Source organism: Hipposideros armiger, unplaced genomic scaffold (assembly GCF_001890085.2).
Source record: "Hipposideros armiger isolate ML-2016 unplaced genomic scaffold, ASM189008v1 scaffold_294, whole genome shotgun sequence".
NCBI lineage: Eukaryota > Metazoa > Chordata > Mammalia > Chiroptera > Hipposideridae > Hipposideros > Hipposideros armiger.
Genome location: NW_017731644.1, coordinates 250,708 through 273,148, shown reverse-complemented (window position 1 = coordinate 273,148; position 22,441 = coordinate 250,708). Strand labels below are relative to the sequence as shown.

The window sequence follows — 22,441 nt, the reverse complement described above, 5'->3', positions numbered from 1 at the left end:
GTCACTCTGTAGAAGAGTGGGCCCTTCATCTACATGACTGGTGTCCTTATGAAAAGGTGCATAGACACTCAAGGGGATAACGCCATGTGAAGATGGAGGCAGAGAACAGTAATGCTGCCCCAAGCCAAAGAACACCTGGGATTATCAGAAGCTAGAAGAGGCAAGAAGGATCTTCCTGTGGTGGTGTCAGAGGAAACGGTTCTGCCAAAACCCTGATGCTGGTTTCTAGCCTCCAGAACTTATTGTCTCCAGAGACAATAAATTTGTTGTTTTAAGCCACCCAGCTTGTGGTACTTTGTTACAACAGCCCAAGGAAACTAATACATTGACCTAACTTGTCACCCCACCCCCCACCAAATTTTTCAAAGCATATCACAGATGTTACATTATTACAAAAATGATATTTAACATAGTGTTTCTCAATGTTTTTAGAACCATCCTCCACTAGCCAAGAAGATTCTGATGAAATTTACTTTCAGTAGTTTGTATTACAAAAGCAATAGGTTTCGGGTTTTTGGTTTTGTTTTCCAACCCTTTCCCATACCAACTGTAAACTACATACACACTAGAGATTTTGCAAAGTACCTATCAAAATGATGCGTTCACTCTTCTCATCCTAATTGAAAGTATCAGGAGCCTATTTTGTCATGTTAACAGAGATCATATAGCATTCACTGCGTACTAATTTTATGAGAAGTTGAGATAAAACTTCAGCAGGTCAACATACACAGACCTATTTAATCTTACCTTTTAAATTAGGTAGAAGTTCTCCAACACTACATGGTATTGGGGTCCTCAATCTTTGTTCCACTGGAGAAAACTTAATTAGTGGTGAAAGAGACCGTTTTCTTTCATCAAGGGACATGCGTAAAGATGGCTTTGTACAGTCAATGGGCAAATCATCAGTGTCCAACAAGTTAAGCATATCACCTGTTTGCATGTTTTGTAGAGTAGGGCTCAATTCTGGTTTGTGTCCTTCAGGGGTTTCAGAATTAGAGAGGTATGTTTCTTCCATTTTCTTGGACAGAGATTTTTTCAGAGCCTCATATCTACTGCAAAGAGCCTGTAACCTGAAGTCTGACTTTGGAGTAGTCTGTCTTTCTCCCACATCTTCTGTAAAAATGCCACTGTGCATAGGAGTATTTGGTTCCAGTTTAAAATTGGACTCTGTACTACTGGAGCTATTAAGACTTAAGTGACCAAGTTCTTCTGGAAGAGTTTCATGTAATATGCCAAAATCAATATCCTTAAAACTGCTGGAACTAAGTCCACTTGTTATTTGAAAAGAGTTCCATAACATACTTTTATGCATGGAAGGTTCTTTGTAAGAAGTCTGCAAGGAGTCTGATATTTTAATATCCTTACCGTTGCTACTACCTATCACATCTCTCCTACTGCTTACAGCAGGGGAGAGCGTCTCTATTTGGCTAGTTTCTAAAAGCTTGTTATGTAAAGCAGTACACTCCAAATCTTGCTTGCAGATTATTTTCTTATTCAACAAATCTGACTGATTTTGTGTTGTTGGTTCACTTATGTGACTGGTCATCACATGTGTCTGAGGCACACACTTGAGGCAATCTGAAACAACTTTCTGTTCAGGCAAATGAGAATGGCTATAATCAGATTCAGTGGTTGTTGAGAAAAAACTGGCCATGCTAAATTCTCTTTGATTATGCAACACAGATAAGGATTCTGGCAACACTTCTCTATGTTCAGTATCCATCTGAATTGCTTCTGTACTTCTGTTATCTTCCATTTCAATAGCTTTTCTCCATGAGCTCCTAATATCACTTACTAAATTAAATGAAGGGGGGAGAAAACACAATTTACTAATATTCCCAAACACAGTATGCAATTAAACATTTCATTTCCAGTGCTCAAGATACAGCTCCTGACTGAGTATATGTTCCAGAGATAGGCTGGCTGGCTGACAAGGCTCCACAATACACCAAAGCCCAACAACATCAAAGAACTCCATCTCCAACTGATCACACACAAGTAACAAAAGCTGTTCTGAAATGTACATATACTTCCACACAGCATATGCAAATTTCATTTTTAAAAAGATACTTTTAGGCCAGGGTTCAGCTAACTTTTTCTGTAAAAGGCCAGACAGTATTAATATTTTAGACTTTGCAGGCCATCCAGCCTGTCACAACTACTCAACTCTGCGACAATTAGCATGAAAGCAGCCATAAATAATATGCTGACAAATGAACGAGGTTGTGTTCAATACAACTGTATTCAAAAACACACAGGGGGGCCGGCCGAGTGGCTCAGTTGGTTAAGAGCTCGCTCAAGAGTTTGAGCTCTGAGCAACAGCAGTTCGAGTCCAGCCCGAGCTGAGCAGCCGCTTAGCTGCCAACAGGTAGCAGGATGGCTCAGCTAAAAAAAAAAAAAAACCACACAGGGCAGACCAGGTAGGCTGGAGTTTACTGACCACCATCAGGCTGTGGCTAAGTTCAATGTGAATCGAATCATCTAACTTTAAATATGTCATTTCTAGCAACAAAATGGAAATTGAATTTAACCACTAACCAAGATGATGTGCCAGCATAAGGACAATATCAGAACTGTGTCTACGCAAACTATACATTATAAGGAAAAAGCACTAAGCATTCTGACTTAGAAGAGGTAGAAAGGATCTCAGCCCAGCTTGGGGCTGGTGCTGCTGGTTGCTGACTGGTAGAACACAGCCTCTATACACTATAAATGTTGATCACCGACCACATGTGGATGCAACGCGTTTTTTAAAAGTGATCAACTAAAATATTTTCCAAGAAAAAGCCAAGTAAAACAACAGAAGCAAAATTGTACAGTATCAGGGCAAAATAATACTGCTGAAGGGGACTTTCATGTAAGAAAGAATGCCCACATTTAATACTTGAATAAAAGCCCCTTACATCAAAACCAACAAAGAGCCATTGCCACTAAACTTCGTAATATAAAAGAGTTTTACAGTGAGTTTTGTCAGACCATGGTTCTAATAGCAGTAATATCTAAGCAAGGAAATAAGTGATGGAAAGCATTAACTTACTCAAGTTTTCTGGAGTTCGGGGAATTTGGCTCCTTGTTAGGAATGGATTAGAAACTAGAGAATCAATCAGGTCCTCTAATTTTACTTCTTCTCCCATGAAGGGCTGTAGTGAATCAGATAAAACTGTCCTTGCAACCTAAAACAGAAAAGAGACAGTAAAGCAAAAATTAAGCCCATTGGTAGAAAGCAACAAAAGCCCTAATAATAACAGAGAGCACGTCACAGTCAGCAGCCATTCCCATAAAAGAGGGCACAAAATTAAACTCGAGAATGTAGCTCCCAGACATTCCCTACACACTGTCTAGGCACAATCCTATAATGTGAAATCAAACACAAAACCGTTTCCTCCCTATCTTAAAGGATGTCCCATTATAAAGGAGAAAAAAGGTAAGAATCGTGATAATAGGGAAGATTTAGAGGAAGTTCTGACTACACAGTGACCTAAACTACTGTCAGCCACATCTTTGAGCTGGAGAACTCTCTACCTGCTAAATTGGCTAGTTTTAAAGAAAACTTTCTCAATTATAATCCATTTGCACAGTAACATTTCTATCTATAAAACATTCAGACAATATACTTCTTTGCCAGAAACCTCATTATCAGATACACATTAGTGAACAAGGGACAGATACATTCTAAAACAGAGAAAACAAAGTATACAAAATGAAAATGGCACTCTATATTAACTGAATAAAACCAGAAAAAAACAAAAAACATGCAAATTAAAATCTTGCCCCCCAAAATCCCTAAAATATAAACTTCCCACAACCATAATCCATATGACTCACACTTAATCTCCCCATGAAAATAGAGGGCTTCTTAGAATTCTAACACTACATACTCGTCGTCATAACAGTATTAAGGAAGATTAATTTCACTTTATTTTCAAAGCTTTATGAGATTTTAGGACTCTCCTTGTCCATTCCATCCCATTCCACTGCTACTATAAACTCTTTTAACCAAGAAAATGTTACTTTCCTTCCAGATAAGGAAAGAAAAAAAGACTGACCATTTTTTCTTTAGTGTAGAGTAAATCAAACAACAAAGAGTAATAATAGAACATCAGAGATTAAAAAATATTTAGAGACCATGAAAGTGAACCAACTTCCTTTCCTTGTGTCACAAACAAGAAAATGACTAACATCCAGCTCTCTTATTTGGACAATATTCATTTACTTTGTTCAGAATCGAGATAAAGGAGGGAACTCTAATACCTGAATCAATATGCACTAAACCAAGTTTTTCTTTCAGTCTCTCAGGAATATAAAATAGCTGATTTATTCTCTGGCTGCTTATCCAAATTCAAACAATGCTAAGGGATGTTGTGGGGAAACTGTAATAAAAATAACATTAGAGAGTGTCTTGAGCATTTAATTTGTGTAAACTAAGTTCTGTAATACTACTGAGCATGGGTAGTATTATGTGGTCATTTGCCAATAAAAAGTAGAATAGCATTAAGAAACAGGGCTGGTTAGGAAAACCAAAATCATGAACAATGATGCACTTAATCACTTCTGAAATATTTAGAAAGCAGAAGGACAAAAACCTTCGCTCAGTGATAATACGATATTGCGTTTTTATTCTAATATTCAAAATAAGAGGAAACTCAGCTAAGCAACAGACAACATTCACGGAGTATTTTAATAGCGTATAATCACTGGGTGTACTTATCCAACAAATGATGTAATGGTTAATTCCAAAAATATCATACATGTATTATTTTTATACTTTTGGACATTTATAAGATGGAATATGAGTTCTAAATCATTGCTATAATAGTTATTAACTAAAGTTTATATAAAATCGATTTCTACTTTTTTGCTTTAACCATGATTTTATTATCTGTGATCTCCTTTCCCAAATTACCCACAGTAAATCAATAATTAACTGTACTTCACTTATAATCACAACACTATAGAGAAAATAATAGATATTTCAGTATACTTGTTACAGTCTTTTTCTTACCTCTTCTGCCAGATGATCTTGCTCTTTTTGGAATGGATCACTTTTTTTAACTGGCAGAGACCCTGCAAATGTACTACTACTCTCTTTATTCTTTGCAATATTTGATGAAGGAAAGTATTCCACTTCAAATTCTGGCGTTTTCTTAGAAATTGTTTCATTTTTCTGTCTAGGTGTTCTCCTCTTTGTGTCCTGAAAAAGACAGACATATAATGTTAAAACCTTAATAATCGTGCCTGATCTTCATGAGAGGTTCTTGAGTTATCATGAACCTATAAAAGTTTATTAACATTATTGTGAAATTACATGTTCACTGGCACAATTAAATAATTCCAGTATTCCCATTTAGAAGCAATAGCAAATGTGTAACTAGAAATGATACATAATGTGCAAATACTGGGAAATTTGAAAATAGAAATTTAATTGGGAAATCAATAAAAATAATATTTCATCATAAGTTAGTATCATCAGAATTAAAAATTGTTTTAAAACATACCTGTTCAAATAGTGTAACACTGTCTCCAACTGATGATGACACTGGCTGCAACGAGAAAGCAGCAGAACTAAAAGGAAAAAAGATAACAAACCCAAGTTACAAGTGGGAAAGAATCCCATTCACTTTGAATATTCTGAAGAAACTGTCTGCCCCGTATCTGTCCGTTACGATTTCTCTCAATTCGTCCCGGTCATCAAAAGGCAGTTTATTCTAGGGAGGTATGGTGACAATTAGAGCTATATTTCAGCCCAATTTGTGTATCAGCCGCCCAAATTATGAATATTTGTCTTACCTGCTATATATTTTAAGTTGAAAGCATTTTTTACATGGTAGTAAATGACTTGATGAACACTCAAAACTTGAGTGTAGGGTAAGAACAAATTCAGTTAATTAGAACCACATTATTACAATGTCCTCAGGCTTCAGATCACAGTTCATTGTAGCAGAGACTTTCTTTCAAGATCCTTTTAATGTCCAAAATCAGTATCTCTTATGCTATATTTTGCTCTATAGCAAATACATTACAATTACAATAAAGTCATAAGGTTATTCAATTTCAGTTTGCTGCATTCTATATAGTATTCCTTAATTGCTTAGATTCTCTAGCCCCTTTAAATAAACATAAATACGTTATGCATCTTTTCACTATAATTACAAAATAAGTTATTGAATTTTTAAAGCCTTCAAAGCAATGATAACTTGAACCAATTTATCTTCATCATGAAAGACCTTTCAAATTCAATCATGGATTGGGTCTGCTCCTAGCCAAAAGCTTTCCTATCCTAGGTATCATAAAAGGCAGGATTACCAAAGACCACCTTCACTATCAGCCAGGTCAGTGCTTTGCTTTCCATTCATAACCAGAAGTATAAAAGTAACAGGCCTGCAGATATTGTATAAAACAGCAAATACGCGTTTTAAAACTTTTTCAAATATGCCCTTCTTGGAACCATCATCTACCTTCCAAAAAATTCAAAAATCACTGAAATTACTCAAGCGGCATCTTTACCTCAATAGGATAAAATCTAGATATCAAAGGCAAAAGATTCATTATCTACTGCAATTTTATCTTAATTTATGCAAAAACATAACATTAAAAGAATCAGAAGGCCTCCAAAACAGTGCCAGCAATCTACGAACCAAGGTCGCTAAGGTGCCATCACGAGATGGTGAGCTCCTTGAAGACAAGGACCATGTCTTTCTAAAGGCTATTCCAAGAGGCTAACACAGTGCCTGGTAGGTACTTGGTAGTGCAATACATATCTGTAACTGATTGACAGTTTGATCATCAATGAGTAAATGTCACTTGAGTATGAGGTTCTATAGATGCCACCAAATTTTTCCATTTGATTCATTCCTGCAGAGCCTCATCATAGAGAAAAATGGCAATCTACTCTATGCCTTCTCTCTCACTGCTGAATTGGCAACATGCAATTAGCACTACTAACATCTCAATCCAAAACAACTTGAAAGCAGCCCTGGCTCAGTCTTTACTCTCTACCTACTCGCCATACCAAAACTGAGGCCCATGAAATCCTAGTACAGGTAACAGGTCAATCCTGTAACAGGTCAAAAGAAAAAATGTTGATCCCATTGTAGGAATTGATCCTAAGGAAAGAAAAAAAGTGACACTTTTTATAGTAGTAAAAACTTTGAGGAAAAATCAAATGTAAAAATAAATAAAATGTTAAAAAGCCATTCTAAGTGATAATTGGTCATATGTTAAGTAAATATACATACACAGTAAAAAAAATAACTGCACTTATACTATGTTAATATTTAGAAAATTTTGTATTTTATAATACTATATAAGATTATATAAAGTCTTATATAAGACAATATTCATGCTTTGACTAGAACTATTGGGTTGTCGGAAAAGTCATGACTTATTTTTTCTGTTTTTCATTGCAAAAATGTGTCATGACTTTTCCAACAACCCATTAAATTTGTGATTGTAAAGAACACCTAAAAAAAATGTGGGGAAAAAAAAAAAAACTTGAATAACCTGACAACAAATTTGTTAGAAACTTTAGCTAAAAATTTTTCATTTTATTTGCTGTTGTCACAACATATCTACAATTAACAGAAATAATAAATATAATTATAAAAAGAGAAAGATATAATATTGGAATTAAATTTCTAAGACTAAGGATGTTTCGTTGATAGGCATGCAAAATCAGACTGCCCTATCTTTGAAATGCAGTAAAGGAGAAACTATAGAGGTTAAAAGTCTAAAAAGAACGTATCACCACCCCTAGAAACATCATGGAACCCTCCTTTCCAGAAACCATTGCAAAGAAAGGTAGTGTCCGCAGTGCACAGCAAAGGCATCATCGATCACTGAATCCTGGTTTTAAGTATGGCAAAGCCTCCAACACCTCACTTTACCAAAACTAGCCATGAGATTTATGGAGAACAGTACTTATATTTTAGTACCTGTGAATGACAACTGCATGTCAAAGGGCTAATAACTCACTTACTCTAAAAATGACATTCTTTCCATTTTTTTATATTGAATGGTTGTATTGATCATACCCACATATGAATTTCCCAGTTAACTACATTGAATAATAAGATGATGCCAATACAAATAAAATATTTAGTACAATAGCTGAACTACATGCAAACAAAAGGTATTATTTTCTTAAGTACAGTCTACCCACATCACACATTACTAATGAAGTATTTTATTACAAAATACCTTTTACAGTAAAGAATTTGGAGCAACAAATTTATTTCCACATCCCAGTAACTCAGCTCTTCACTTGTCTTCTGCTATCAAGCAGTAATAATCTTTCATATCAGGCCGGCCGAGTGGCGCAATGGTTGAGAACTGGCTTGGGACGACAGAGGGCCCCGGTTCCGATCCCACATATGAGGGCCAGTGACACTGCTCTCTACAGCTAAGATGCTAAACAACAGCTCAACCTGGAGCTGGGCAGCTGTGAGTCGCCGGCGAACGGTGGAGGCTGCAGCCCCTGCTGCAGTGGGTTGCCATGGGCTACTGTGTGTAGCCAGCAGCCAGCATGAGCGGCCAGCAGCCGCAGTGAGCGGCTGTCCAGAAGCCGGCGACTGATCTGCCTTGCCCGGGAAGAGCGCAATGATGGTGCCAACTTGGGCCAGTGAAGCAATGTCCTCCACAACTAGACTGAAGAACAAAAACGACAGCAACTTGTCTGTTCCAATTCTCCAGCACTGTTCCCATCCCCCCAAATTCCCCAATAAAAATCTTTAAAAAAAAAAAAATCTTTCATATCCCATTAAGCATTTATCCCTCATCACCAAAATCCTTCCCTTCAAAATCTCAATCTGTAGAGGGCCGGCCGAGTGGCTCAGTTGGTTAAGAGCTCGCTCAAGAGTTTGAGCTCTGAGCAACAGAGGTTCAAGTCCAGCCCGAGCTGAGCAGCCGCTGAGCTGCCAACAGGTAGCAGGATGGCTCAGCTAAAAAAAAAAAAAAAATCCCAATCTGTAAATTAAAGGTAATTGTCAAAAGACAATTATAAGACCCGGGTGCCTGGGAGAGGACAAATGTGGAAATCAATATATTTAATACAATTTCTTTTTCCCATATTAAGAGAATTCACTTGAATTAAATTCTTAGGGGCTGTGTCTGTATACTTCTGATAGTACGCATACATCTTAGTACAAAATTCTACTTCAAGAAAGAATCTTGAGGTTCAGTAGAGTTCATAAATATAATGTGATTTATAAACTAATCTACTAACTCCATAAATCTTTAGTGCAGTGAGAGCCTTTAATCAAAATATTCAATTTGCTCTGTCATGGGAAGACAAACCAAAAACATAATTATAACTGAGAAGCACCAACTATTCCCTGCTAGCATACTTTAAGAACAATTGTAATAAGGGGGTAAAATACACAAGTCCAATAACTTTACTATTTCTTCAATATCAGATCTTCACAGAAGACTTCATTACATTTCTTTAGGTACTCAGAAAATCAACATTACATCCAGAGCTAAAAATAAAAATAGAATCCTTCCACAAGTAGTCCTGACCTCCTGTAAACCAGAAAATTACTGCAGAGGAAAACTACCAAAAGCTCAATTTCACATATAGTAGTGTCCCCGCTTTATCCACGGGAGGAAAGTTCCAAGACCCCCAGTGGATGCCTGAAACCATGGACATTACCAAACGACCATATTTATACTGTTTTTTATACAGGTATATTATATGCATACCTTTCCAATTAAAGGAAACACTTTACAGCGTCTCTTTGGCATATCCAAATTGCCAACATCACTATTATTGCACTTTGGAGCCATTATTAAGTAAAATAAGAGTCACTTGAATGCAAGCACTGTGATACCATGACAGTTAATCAGATACCCACAACAGCTACTAATCGCTGGGCAGGGTATACAGTGTGAAGGGATGATTCACGTTCTGGGCAGGACAGAGCAGGACAGGCCAAGATTTCATCATGCTACTCAAAATGGCACACAATTTAAAACTTATAAATTGTTTATTTCTGGAATTTTCTACTTAATAGTTTCAGAACATGGCTGACTCCACGTCCGATAAGCAGGAGACTACTCTGTAAGTTTGACCCTTGTTATGGTGTTTCAACTTATTAAGAGTATACAGAATATAGAAGACCTCAATTCATTTAAAATTTAGAATTTTCCTTTAGAATTGGCCTTAAGAATTTGTTCGCAAACCTGTGCCTCATTTACATGGGGCAGTTGGACTGAAAGATACCTAGTTGGGGCAAAGTGTAATCAGGAAAAAAAAAACAATAAAGAAATCTGTTTAGTATGACTCTATTTGATTGCTACTTAATAATGCTTAATTTCAATAAAAAACAAATATATTCCCCAAATGGATTACACACATTTAGAGATTTTTGCTTATATAATCTGATATCTGTTTTAAGGGCCAAAATAGGAAAACAGAGAAAACAGGCAATAAAGAAAATAATACTCCTGAAGGCAGTTACGACAAACTAAGTAGGTTCAGCTTTCCCATACGTTAAATTTTAGCATTTGATTTAATTAGAAGCCCACCCCCCCCCCTTGTTTTTAAAGCATGGAACTCTTTTTATCAAGCAGCATATAAAAATCTCAACATGTAACACAGATAAAACGAGCAAGCTGCTCAGGTTAAAGTGGGAAAGGTTGGACTGCCTACAAGCTAAATTAGATTCCTTCACAGAACCAGAGGGCACTACAGAATACAGACTGAGGACTACCAGAGTAGATGATCTCTTGGAATTAGTCATTAGCTACAAGCGGTTTCAAAAAAGTTCACAAACACAAAAATTCCCAAAATTGCATTAGATAATTTCCATATGTTTTTTTCTTCAAGAATAATATGATCCCCAAGAATCCCAGCATTTGGATATAAAAAAGAAGAAAAATAATATGCCCATGCATCAGAAATGTTGAATCTTCCAGAAAATGTAGACTCGCAGTGAAAAAATACTCTCTGGTTAAAAGAAGAAAACTATGGACTACCCCACAGTAGAGACGCTTGGAAACTGGCTGAAGATGAAACTAAAATTAATATAGGTGAAAAAATTCAATATGAAAATCAAATTTGTTTTACCTGTTGGCCGGATCATATTCAGCTCCTAGTACATCACTGACTCCTCTGCAAACGTTTTCCTGACTATGTTGCTTAGATGTATCTAAAGGAATAGGAAAATTAATTACTCTCTAATAATGTTTTTACCTTCTAACATTTGGGGGTCTCTTGAAATATTACAACTTCTAAAGAGAACAGAAAAATCAGAATAATATGAATGCTAATAGGAAAAGACAATGATACAATTGTTAAGTGAAAAGTGACAGGCAGGACAGTGATAGAGAATATTAATAGGCTTTTCTAAAAAGATTGATAGCTCATACTAAGTTTCCAAAAAGGCCAGCCCATATTTCTCCACATTACATGGCCATGCTTCATGCTCAAGTACACAAATCACGCAATTACCAAATAAACCAGCAAAGCCAAGAAGTTACAAGTTCTTCGCATACTTCAGCTCAGCCAGCATCTATGATATCCGTCAACTTATGTACTTATTCTTCAACATATTGAAAATTGTGTCTCTACTGTACCAACAATGAGAGGAAGAAAGAAAATATGGAGACCTGCCTTCAAGGAGTTAGTGCAGAAAAGTCTTTTGATGAGTAGATAATTACATACACTGCTATAGGATTAGGATAGAAGTATGCACAGAATGCAAGGAGGCAGAAAGGCATCTGGTCCAGATTAGGGAATGTGAAGGAGGCAAGAAAGTACTGACAGAATAAGGTACAAATCTGATACGCGGAAGCAGAGGGTATATCTAGGGGAAACATGGTAGGAAACAAAACCGATGAGGAAAGCCATGGCTAGATTATAGAGGATTTGATATTCCAGGAGCTCCTCTTCTTTCAACATGTTAGCTTTTGAAAGACTATTTAAACATGTGTCCAAAGTGTTACTATATAAGAAGGCAATGCATACTATACAAAGTTTTCCTTTCAAACCTTCATAATAGTATGCCACCTTATAACATTTTCAATACCCTGTGCTTTTGCAGCTAGTAATTATAATGGAATTACTGAGATTTATAAAACATTCCAAAAATGAGCACAAACACAACTCTTCCAAACTTATTAGACAACCATAAACTAAAATGATTATACACGACTATAAATACTATCTGATGGTGGCAGGCACAGTTGATGCACATTTGTTCTGGTATGTAAGAAACATACAGCTCTGTATAATGTTAGAGGGGTAGCAGGGGTTATCACTTTGTGAGGATGTAAATGTCTAATCATTATATTGTTTTGTACACCTGAAACTAATAATAAAATTAAATTAAATTTTTTTAAAAAGGTGTGAAATCCAAATTTATACTGACTACTTGTTGTAGGAATCCCAAACCAAAGACGATAATTGGCCTCACTCAAGGGAAACACCCGGGACCCCCGGCCACTGTGTAGAGAGAGAGACCTTTCTACAATTAAGAGCCACGTGAATCCTCCAGGGGTGGGGAGACTCACTGACGGTGAGATCATAGTCAAATATTTTAAGAGGAACCAAACCACCATAAAAATTAGCAGGCAGAGTATACAGGAGCAGAAGTAGATAAAACATAGAGATATTAGAAAAACTGACAAAGATAAAAATCAGTGCATTTTAAATGATCAGCAAAAAAGAAACAATAGGAGCCATAATGAAAGAAGACACCATGAAGAAAAAGCAGTTTTGAAAAAGAGGCAAATGAAAAGCACATTCATGAAAACTAAATAATGGACAGATCCAAAGGAAATTAAATATAACTTAAAAGATAATTAGTGAGCCATAAGAGAGATCCAAGAAAAATACCCAGAATGCAGGTTATAAATATGAATGAGAAGTTAAGAGATGAAGGAGAGAATTAGAAGTCCCAACAACAGAAATTACAAAATGAAAAGGTCCAAAGAATGAGAGGGACAATATTAGAAGAGATATTAGTGACTAAGTTTCCAGGACTGAACAAAGATATGAGCCTTCACATTAAATAAGTGCGCACAAGTCCCAAGAGGCTAAATAAAGACAAATCTACATTAAGACACACTTCAATGAACCTGCATAATACAAAAATAAATAAAAATTTTTAAAGCAATCTATCATACCTACAAATGAATAACAGTTAAATGGATCAACAGCAAATGTCTGAGAAACATAGAAGGCAAAAAGCAATGAGATTATAGCAAAGTCCTAAGGGAAAATAAGTGCCATCTAGAATCCTATATTTGTCAAACTATCATTTAGGATTAAGGGAAAATAAAGACGTTTTCCCTCAAAGGCTAAAGACTACTCTTCAGGGTCCACCACTAAAATAAGTAAAGGATACACTTCCAGATATACTCCTCAAAAGGAAAAAGTAGAAAAGTAATATTGACCAAAAAAAAAAAAAAAATCAGTAAATGCACTGGTAAATCTAAACACACAATTGTTAAAAACAATTTCTATCAATGTCATTAAAAAAGAGGGGGGTAGAGGCATTATTCTAGAATAAAAGTCAATAAGAGGACAAAACAACCCAATGCTATGAGTGAACCCTAGTTGGATCCTGGTTCAAAAATAAACATTTACAAAGGACATTTTGGGGGATAAGAGACATTTTATTCATTAACTTTAGAATAGCAGAACAATACTGTGTATTATTAGACCCATACATATAAAGTAAAATTTTTATAAACATATATCAAAATAGACATAAGATTCAGGATAGTGGTTACCTCAGCAAATGCAGGAAGAATGGGGTCACGGAAAGGCAAATACCCAATGGTTAACTACATATGTACTTTAAAAAAATCTAAAGCATAAAAAATAATTTAATAAACAAATCAGTTAACAAAAAAATAAATAAATAAAAAACCTAAAGTAAATATCGCAAAGATTTGTCAAAAGTGTTCAGTAAGCAAGTATTTATATTATTCTCTGCATTTTTTATATTCTGAAATATAATTTTAAAAAACAATTTAAGAGAAAATTATAATACTTTAAGTAAGACGTAACATGTAAGATGCAGGAGGGAAAAAGTTGTTTTACTACAAAAAGTAGAAAATAATGTTGCTGCCCCTCAGCTCAGACCAAGGCTCTACCCTTGGGAAATAAAAGGAATCCCAAGGGTACAAATTATACAGTGTGGAAAGAGGTTACCTCCAGAGAACTGTTCAAACACCTCTAAAAAGTGACTTCCAACTGGACTTCTTAAGCAGACACAAGTATGCCCCATTTTCAAGGCAGACAGAAATCTGAATGGACATAAGGACAATTTCACGGTTTCACAGGGATCTGACAAGAATGCAAAGGACCTTTCCAAGCTGAAGTGAGAACACAATGCCAACCATATACGAGTGCCAAGAGCAATCAAAGTAATTCTACATCATAAGTAATGCTCTACTGAAGGTCTTTTTCATTCAACAAACTATGCAGTCAAATGCTCTACTCTTCTGCTGGCACCTGCTCTGAGCCTTTCCTGTTCTATGATCTTTCCCAACCACTGTCCTTCCCACATATACCTGACTCCCAAACTCATCACCTATCCAGGCTGTGTTCATTCATCCTTTTCTTCCTAAGTCCTGCCATGGCCTGCCTAAACTTATTACTTGTTCTATACTGGCTTTATAAGTCATACATTTTTTTATTCATTTATTCCTCCACCTATTCATCTTACATTTACTGAAACCAATAACAATTTCTTGTACACAGTATGGGGCTATTGGGAAAATTGAATATGAAGTGGATATTAGATATTGTAGAGAAATTAATTTTTAGGTATGATATTGGTATGATAGTTGAAGCTTAATAAGACAGAATTATTGTTAATTTTTTAGGTGTGATATCAATATGGTAATTATATAGGAAAATGTCATTTTTATGGGAATGCATGCTGAAACAGTGAAATATTACAGTGCCTAGAATTTATTTTAGTAAAAATACAAACATATACAATTAAAAGAAATACAGCAAGGGCCGGCCAAGTGGCTCAGTTCGTTAAGAGCTCACTCAAGACTGTGAGCTCTGGGCCAGCCGAGTGGTGTGATGGTTAAGAACTCGCTTGGGATGCCAGAGGGCCCCGGTTCGGATCCCACATATGAGGGCCAGTGACACTGCCCTCTACAGCTAAGATGCTGAACAACAGCTCAAACTGGAGCTGGGCTGCCATGAGTTGCTGGCGACGGCATAGGCTGCAGTCCCTGTGGCAGTGGGTTGCCAGGGGCTACCGTATGTAGCCAGCAGCCAGCGTGAGCGGCCAGCAGCCGCAGTGAACGGCCGTCCAGAAGCCGGCGACTGATCTGCCTCGCCCGCGAAGAGCGCAATGATGGTGCCAACTTGGGCCAGTGAAGCAGCGTCCTCCACAACTAGACTGAAGAACAAAACGACAGCAACTTGTCTGTTCCCCTTCCCCTAATTCCCCAGCACTGTTCCCATCCCCCCAATTACCCAATAAAAATCTTTAAAAAAAAAAAAAAAAGAGTGCGAGCTCTGAGCAACAGGAGTTCGATTCCCGGCCAGAGCTGAGCTGCCAACAGGTGGCAGGATGGCTCAGCTAAAAAAAAAAAATACAGCAAATGTTAATTGTTGAAACCGGTAGTATGTGAGTATTCAGGTAATAACTGTACTATTCTTTCATGTTAAAAAAATTGTGGGTTTCTACACAAAAACTTGTAAACGTATGTGTATAGCACTATTACTAGTAATAGTGGAAACAACCCAAACATCCATCAAAGGACAAATAGAGAAACAAAATATGGCTCAGCCATACACTAGAACATATTCATAAAAAGTAATGATACATGTTACACCTTGGATGAACCTTGAAAACACTGTGCAAAGTAAAAAACTGTACAAGTGAAACGGAAGAAGCCAGACACAAAAAGCCTCATCATAGAATATGACTCCATTTACACGAAACATCCAGAATAGTCAAATCCATAGTGACATGAAGTACATTACTGGCTGTCAGAGACTGGGGGAGGTGGAAAAGGGGAGTGACTTTTAATGGGTACGGAATGGGTACAGTGTTTCCTTTTGAGGTAATGAAAATACTCTGGAACTAGATAGTGATAATGGTTGCTCAACTCTGTGAACTTACTAAATGCCAGTGAGTTGTATACTTTGCAATGAGTGAAACGATGTGCATTTCACCACATTAAAAAATAATTGGGGGTTAAAAAACAAGAATATAAAGAAACAATTATCATAGTGAGGAATATTGATGAGGGAAGTTTAAAAGAGAAAAACATAACCAACCTGGAAGTGAAGCAGGATACTGCAAAAGAATACTTCTTGAATATGCTTCTTCTGAGGCAGGATCAAACGAAAGGGGAGACATAGGTGGCAAAAGATCCACCTTAAAACACAGAGTGCATAATTTTGAAACATACACATTTTACGCACTACCAACAATAACAATACTAAGTATATCTCTGAATGGGTGATTTTCCCCTCTAACAAAGACAGAATCACTACGCATATAAATCATCCTATAATTATTTTTAAAACATGGAGTACCATATTAGCAACGAGGAAACTACTTTGGCCTCCAACTGTGCCTCATATGTAATAGTACCAAACATCAAAAGGAATATCTCATTTTCTTTTTAATACAATACTCTATATCTAAAAGAAATAACTACAAATCGTAACAGTAGTTTGACGGATATTTTAATATGTGTAGAAGAATTACAGAAACCAAACATTTGAACTTTAGGCTCAGGTGAAAGGATGACAAACATACACACACATAGCATTTGTAGGTCATTGATAACGTGATAAATCAAGAGATTGCCTACATTAAACTACTCTCTGAAAGGCAAGTCAACATTACTTACTGGAGTCCAACCTTGAATTAGACTGAAAGGAGACAGACCAAGAAATTCTTGCCACTTTTTATGCCATTCTCCTTGTTTCTCAACAATTGAATGTCTTACAGTTGTAATATCTTCTTTTAATTTATGCCTATAATAGCATAAAGATAACTTTATTCAAAACATGAATATATACTGAATAAAATTTAAGAATCATTTGTATAAAAAGAAATATAACTGAAAGTTCAACCAACACAGTACATATAAATTGAATAAACTCTCACAATGAACACTCAGAACTTAAAATACCTTTTTATCTTTTAAGAGAAAGCAATCATACATCTATTTCTCCATTTATCTTTAAAATAGTTTTTTTCCTGGTTTTAAACTCAAGCAGAAATTTTACTCCCACTCTCTATGCATTCCTAAAGGCAGCCCATCCCTCCCAGTCACTCTGCTCAACTAAAAAACTTTTCTGAGTCCTAGTTTTAATAGTAGACCCCACAAAAGAAAAGCTACAGAAAAGCTTAAATTATTTCATAAATAATTACACTAATGGCAAATAATATATTCCAAACAAAAAGAAAACTACCTTAATTTTTCTTTATAATTCATGTGTCTCTCTGGGAGTTGATGACATAAGATTTTTGAGTACTAGTAAAATGTTCACACTTGTTTGCCAAAGCTGAAGAGTTGTTAACTACACAAGAGTTGTGCTGAGAAATTATCAAAACCATCCTACTCCTCCCCCCAATCAAATAACAGCATCTTACTCAGGTACCTCATATGCATCAGATCCGATAATCTTTCTCCCTGAAATTTGGCCTCTTTTTCAAGGAAGCGAAGGTCTATTGTCAGTCTTGCTTGGTCAGCCTGACAATGTTCATATTTCATTACTTTCAAGGCTTCATTTAATAACTGAATAACTGTTAACAGGTTCAATTTTCCAGCCTCATAAACATTTCCTATGTGCAACTAAGGATTCAGAAAAAAAAACTGGTGAACTATAGGTTTTTAACATAATAAAACTGCTACATAAGTATATTTGTGGTTTTTTAATATTATATAAAAAGGTTACCTAAAAGAAGAGTGAAAAAAGTCAAATGTCTACCCCAAAATAAAACTATGTAAATAACTGGTCGAAAGAAAACTATTGGGGAAGAATTAACATGCTATGCTACATTTTTATAGTATGCAAAAAGTTGAAAACTAGAATAAAAGAAATGTAAATAAATGAAAAGCAAAATAAAGATTGAGGAGAAAGAGTAGGCTTAGAGAAAGATTATGAATTCATGTTTTAACAACAGTTGCAAAATTGTTTGCCCCCAAAGGCTGAATCTAATCTTAAACATGTTTATATGGCCTGCACAGTTCCAGTGTTTTAAAATCATTTGAATTAGTTGCCAATATTTTCACAATCATAAATTTCACATAAAAATTACTATTTTTCCAAAGACCCCAATCACTTTCTACTTTATCCCTATTGTTCCACACTATTAGTGTACTTCATTTATATACATTACTCCCTAGTGCCTACAGGAATCTGAGTTTACAGATCCTGATTTTTATGTACTCTGAATCTGAAGTGCCTGTCATGTTACCTATTGAAGTGAAAGCTCTTCAGGGTCACAACAATATTTTACCTTTGTATCTCCTATACTATAATCAATACCTGGCTTATAGTAGATGCTTAATAAATGATAAGTTTACTAAGAAAAAAAGGATAGGCTATAAGGAAACATCCCATAAGCAAATGAAAATAATTTGATGTAGTCTGGGTTGAAGAAGGGAGACTGGAAATACCAATTTGAGAATATTATTGTATAGGAGGCTAATAAAGCCATGAAATTGGGTAAGAAAATACAAATGAATTTGTAATGTGGGAAAGCAAAGGGGGTATTAAAGGAACGATGGGAACTTTCATTTAAAAGTCAGACACAGAAAATGAACCAGTGGAAAAACTGAGAGCAGCAGTCTGAAAAACCACAGAAGAGCAGACACACTGAAGAAAGAAAGAAGAAAGGAAGAAAAGACTTTAAACTATGTAACAGCATCAAGATGAAAGAGAAACCAGAGAGGATAGAGTCTTTTTACAAAGACGTTTAGCAATAGGGAAGTCATTATTGCTTTACTTGAGAATTTATAAAGAACTAAGTACCATATATCTTTCTAAGTAACTTCTACTCTCTAAACTATATATGTAATACCATACGAGGTACAAACAATTATTAAAAGTTGATGGATATAAATATATACACCCTTAACAGTGCCCCTCTCTTTATGAAAGTTTTACTAGATATACTCACAAAACTAAATTCTGAAAACAGTAGAAAAACCTTGTAAGAAAAACAATATATAATATATAATTACTGAAGAGAGTTTTCTCAAAAGTTTCCTTAATATCAAATGCTTACCTGACATATTTGTTTCTCAATTTTGTCGAGTAACAGCCCTGGAACATTGATAGTAACATTAGTTCCATCTAAAGTATATCCGTTAACAAGACTAAGGACTGAACTAACAACTTCTCTCTCATTTTCCAAAAACGTGAGAGTTTCATTCACTGAAGCCCACAAAGACCGAACCTTTGAAAACAGAGACAAACAAAATATTAAAGTCTATACATAATCTGTACATAAAGAAATGTAAAACAACTATATGCTCACTCCCAAGAATAAATGAAGTATTCCTGGAATGGCTTCTGGTGAGAAAATAAACTCGGCATTTTAATAGTCTAAAAGCACTGACAGTACTTTCAAAGGAGCTTTGAAGCTAAAGAATTTCTCCGGAGAATCTAGCCCACTATGATTTTCAAAACAAATATAAGAAACCTTATACTACACCAAGATGCAATTAGTATTTCCTGTATTCTGACATGCCAGCAATCTAGTGATTTTTTCAGGGAGAAAAAATAACACTACACATGAGTTTTAAGAGTCATTCAAATTTTAAAAAATTAAAATGTGAAAATCCATGCTTCTTTAAAAGCACCAAAAACTGTAGCCAACCCAAAGGTCTGCCTAGAGTAAAAAGAATATTGCACTATATTCATAGAATAGAATGCTACACAGCAATGAGAAGGAACACAACTATACACACAACAGCATGGATAAAACAGCATGAGTGAAAAAAGTCAAACACAAAAGAATATATTCTAGATATTCCAATTTATATAAATAGTTCAAGAGCAGGCAAAACTCATCTTTAGTGTGGAAGTGAGGATACTGTTTACTCTGATGGAAATGCTTGTGAATGAAAGGAGGTTCAAGGCTTCAGAGATGCTGGTGACATTCTGTTCCTTACACTGGACCGCTGGTTACAGGAATGTGTCACTTTGAAATTTTGTCTAGGTATATATAGATTTATGATTTTTGCACTTTTTTGAATGTTATGCCTCAGCAGAATTTACAAAAGTGCGAGGGAGGTGGGGAAATATGATAATAATACCCATGTTGGTGTCTGTCTTCCCATGGTGCAAGGTAAAGTTGTTCCCAAAGGAAGATTCACTGGCAGACAGTCTAGAGGGCTCACAGGATAGCATTTTTTAGTGACCTTATAAAGATCCAGGATCTGGTTCTCATAATTTTCAAGTCTAGAAATTTTACGTTGCCAATGGCTCAAAGTTGAAACTGAACAACACTAACCAAACTCAGGAGAGATTGCTATGAAAACTTTAATAGGTTTCATACCAACCGATTAAATTTACAATCAAATTTACTGCATTTATTAATAGGCATATTCACATTCACTAAACTGGAAGCTCTGTGATTTTGCCATGTTTCTTCACTGCTGTGGCTCTAATACCTAGAAAAATACCTAGCACATGGCAGGTGATTATTAAATATTCACTGAATGAATGAACAGTTATTTCCTGAGGATAGCACTCACCTCTTCCAGTGGCAAAGTGCCTGGGAAGCCATATTAATACCCAGACCGGCTTGGTGATCACAGAATCAGAACAAAGAGCCTGAGATGTCATCTAAACACAAAGAAGGCCTAAGAAAATACTCCTAATCCCACATCAAAGCCTCAGACCATTTATGTCAGCCAGATTCCTCTCTACTACCAAGCCAGACTCCAGTAACTTCTTATTTTTCTTCCATACTTACCGCCTCCCTTCAGTTAATGTATTTTATTTACATAAATTAATACTATTAAGTTACAATCAAGCTGAACTTTTCTTGCTGGCATGAAAGACTTTAAATTAACCATATTTAAAACTGCCTTTGTATGTATTTAGTCATATATTATAAGCTAATTTTTCCATCATATTCAAACATTTTAGAGGTACCCTATTGATGCCTTTACATATATCACTTATAATGAGTTTTTTAAAAAAAGGAACAGTGCTACAAAAAGAAATTACTGTCCAATTAAGTAATCAAAGAGCAAACATTGCATATTATAAAAGTAAGATGACATTTCTCCCTTCAAAAGTTGTCTCACCTTTTGAACTTTCTCTTGTATATTACTTTGGTCATCATAAGGTTCCATTCTAGTTAAAAATTAAATAATCTCATTAATCATTTAAAAAATAAAAATCACATAGTCATTTACCATCCAAAAAGCTAGTTGATCTGCAAACCCACCCTCTAACAACCATTCCAATTAAAAAACAAAAATAGGGCTGGCCGAGTGGCGCATTGGTTAAGAGCTGGCTCAGGACGCCAGCTCTGAGAAGCAGGGCCCCAGTTCGGATCCCACATGGGGGCCAGTGACACTACCCTCTACAGCTAAGATGGTGAACAACAGCTCGACCTGCAGCTGGGCTGCGGTGAGTCACCAGCGATTTAGGCTGCAGACCCTGCTGCAGTGGGCTGCCATAAGCTACTGTGTGTGGCTGCCAGCCGGTGTGAGCTGCCAAGAGCCGCCATGAGCGGCCGTCCAGAGGCCAGCGACCAATCTGCCTCACCCGGGAAGAGCGCAACAATAATACCTACATGGACCAGTGAAGCAACGTCCTCCACAACTAGATTGAAGAACAAAATGACAGCAACTTGTCTGTTCCCCTTCCCCCAATTCTCCAGCACTGTTCCCCTCCCCCAATTCCCCAATAAAATCTTTAAAAGAATAAATAAAATAAAATAAAATTCTAGCTCAAAACAATAATTTATTAGAAGAACTAGACTAGGAATCAGAATTATATTCTATACTTATCATCTAACTATTGATATATTATTTATAATGTTGCTGGGACTCTCCATTTCCTTACCTGCAAAATGCAGAAGCTAAACTAATATGTAAGGCAACTTTCAGCTCTAGAAGTTACTTACTTTTTTATTTGGTTTCGATGTCCTATATATTCTGATCTCAAATGTCGTACTTGTTTAATTAACAATCTGCAAGAAAATACACAAAATGACAACTATACAGATGCTCCTCGACTTACAAGGGGTTACATCCTTATAAACCTACCCCAAGTTGAAAATATCTTAAGTTGAAAATGCATTTAATACACCTAACCTACCAAATATCACAGGTTAGCCAGGCCTACCTTAAGCGTGCTCAGAACACTTACATTAGCCTAACTTGGGCCATTATCTTGAGTTTCATCACAAAAGTAGTTGCCTTCCGGGCCGGCCGAGTGGCGCGATGGTTAAGAACTGGCTTGGAATGCCAGAGGGCCCCGGTT

At 36.0% G+C, this 22,441-nt stretch overlaps 1 protein-coding gene across 1 annotated transcript in view; it reads right to left on the bottom strand.

Moving 5' to 3' along the window:
• The window catches only part of HAUS6 (HAUS augmin like complex subunit 6), a 42,495-nt gene that overhangs the window by 5,787 nt on the left and 14,267 nt on the right, over positions 1-22,441 (bottom strand). Inside the window, exons 7-17 of the mRNA XM_019659068.1 lie at positions 22,083-22,148; positions 21,256-21,304; positions 19,224-19,394; positions 17,591-17,784; positions 16,834-16,960; positions 16,253-16,352; positions 11,063-11,144; positions 5,496-5,562; positions 5,003-5,191; positions 3,038-3,173; positions 748-1,794 (exon numbers count right to left, since the gene is read on the bottom strand). Coding sequence (XP_019514613.1) covers positions 748-1,794; positions 3,038-3,173; positions 5,003-5,191; positions 5,496-5,562; positions 11,063-11,144; positions 16,253-16,352; positions 16,834-16,960; positions 17,591-17,784; positions 19,224-19,394; positions 21,256-21,304; positions 22,083-22,148 — 2,228 coding nt within the window. The remainder of the gene's footprint in view (positions 1-747; positions 1,795-3,037; positions 3,174-5,002; positions 5,192-5,495; positions 5,563-11,062; positions 11,145-16,252; positions 16,353-16,833; positions 16,961-17,590; positions 17,785-19,223; positions 19,395-21,255; positions 21,305-22,082; positions 22,149-22,441) is intronic.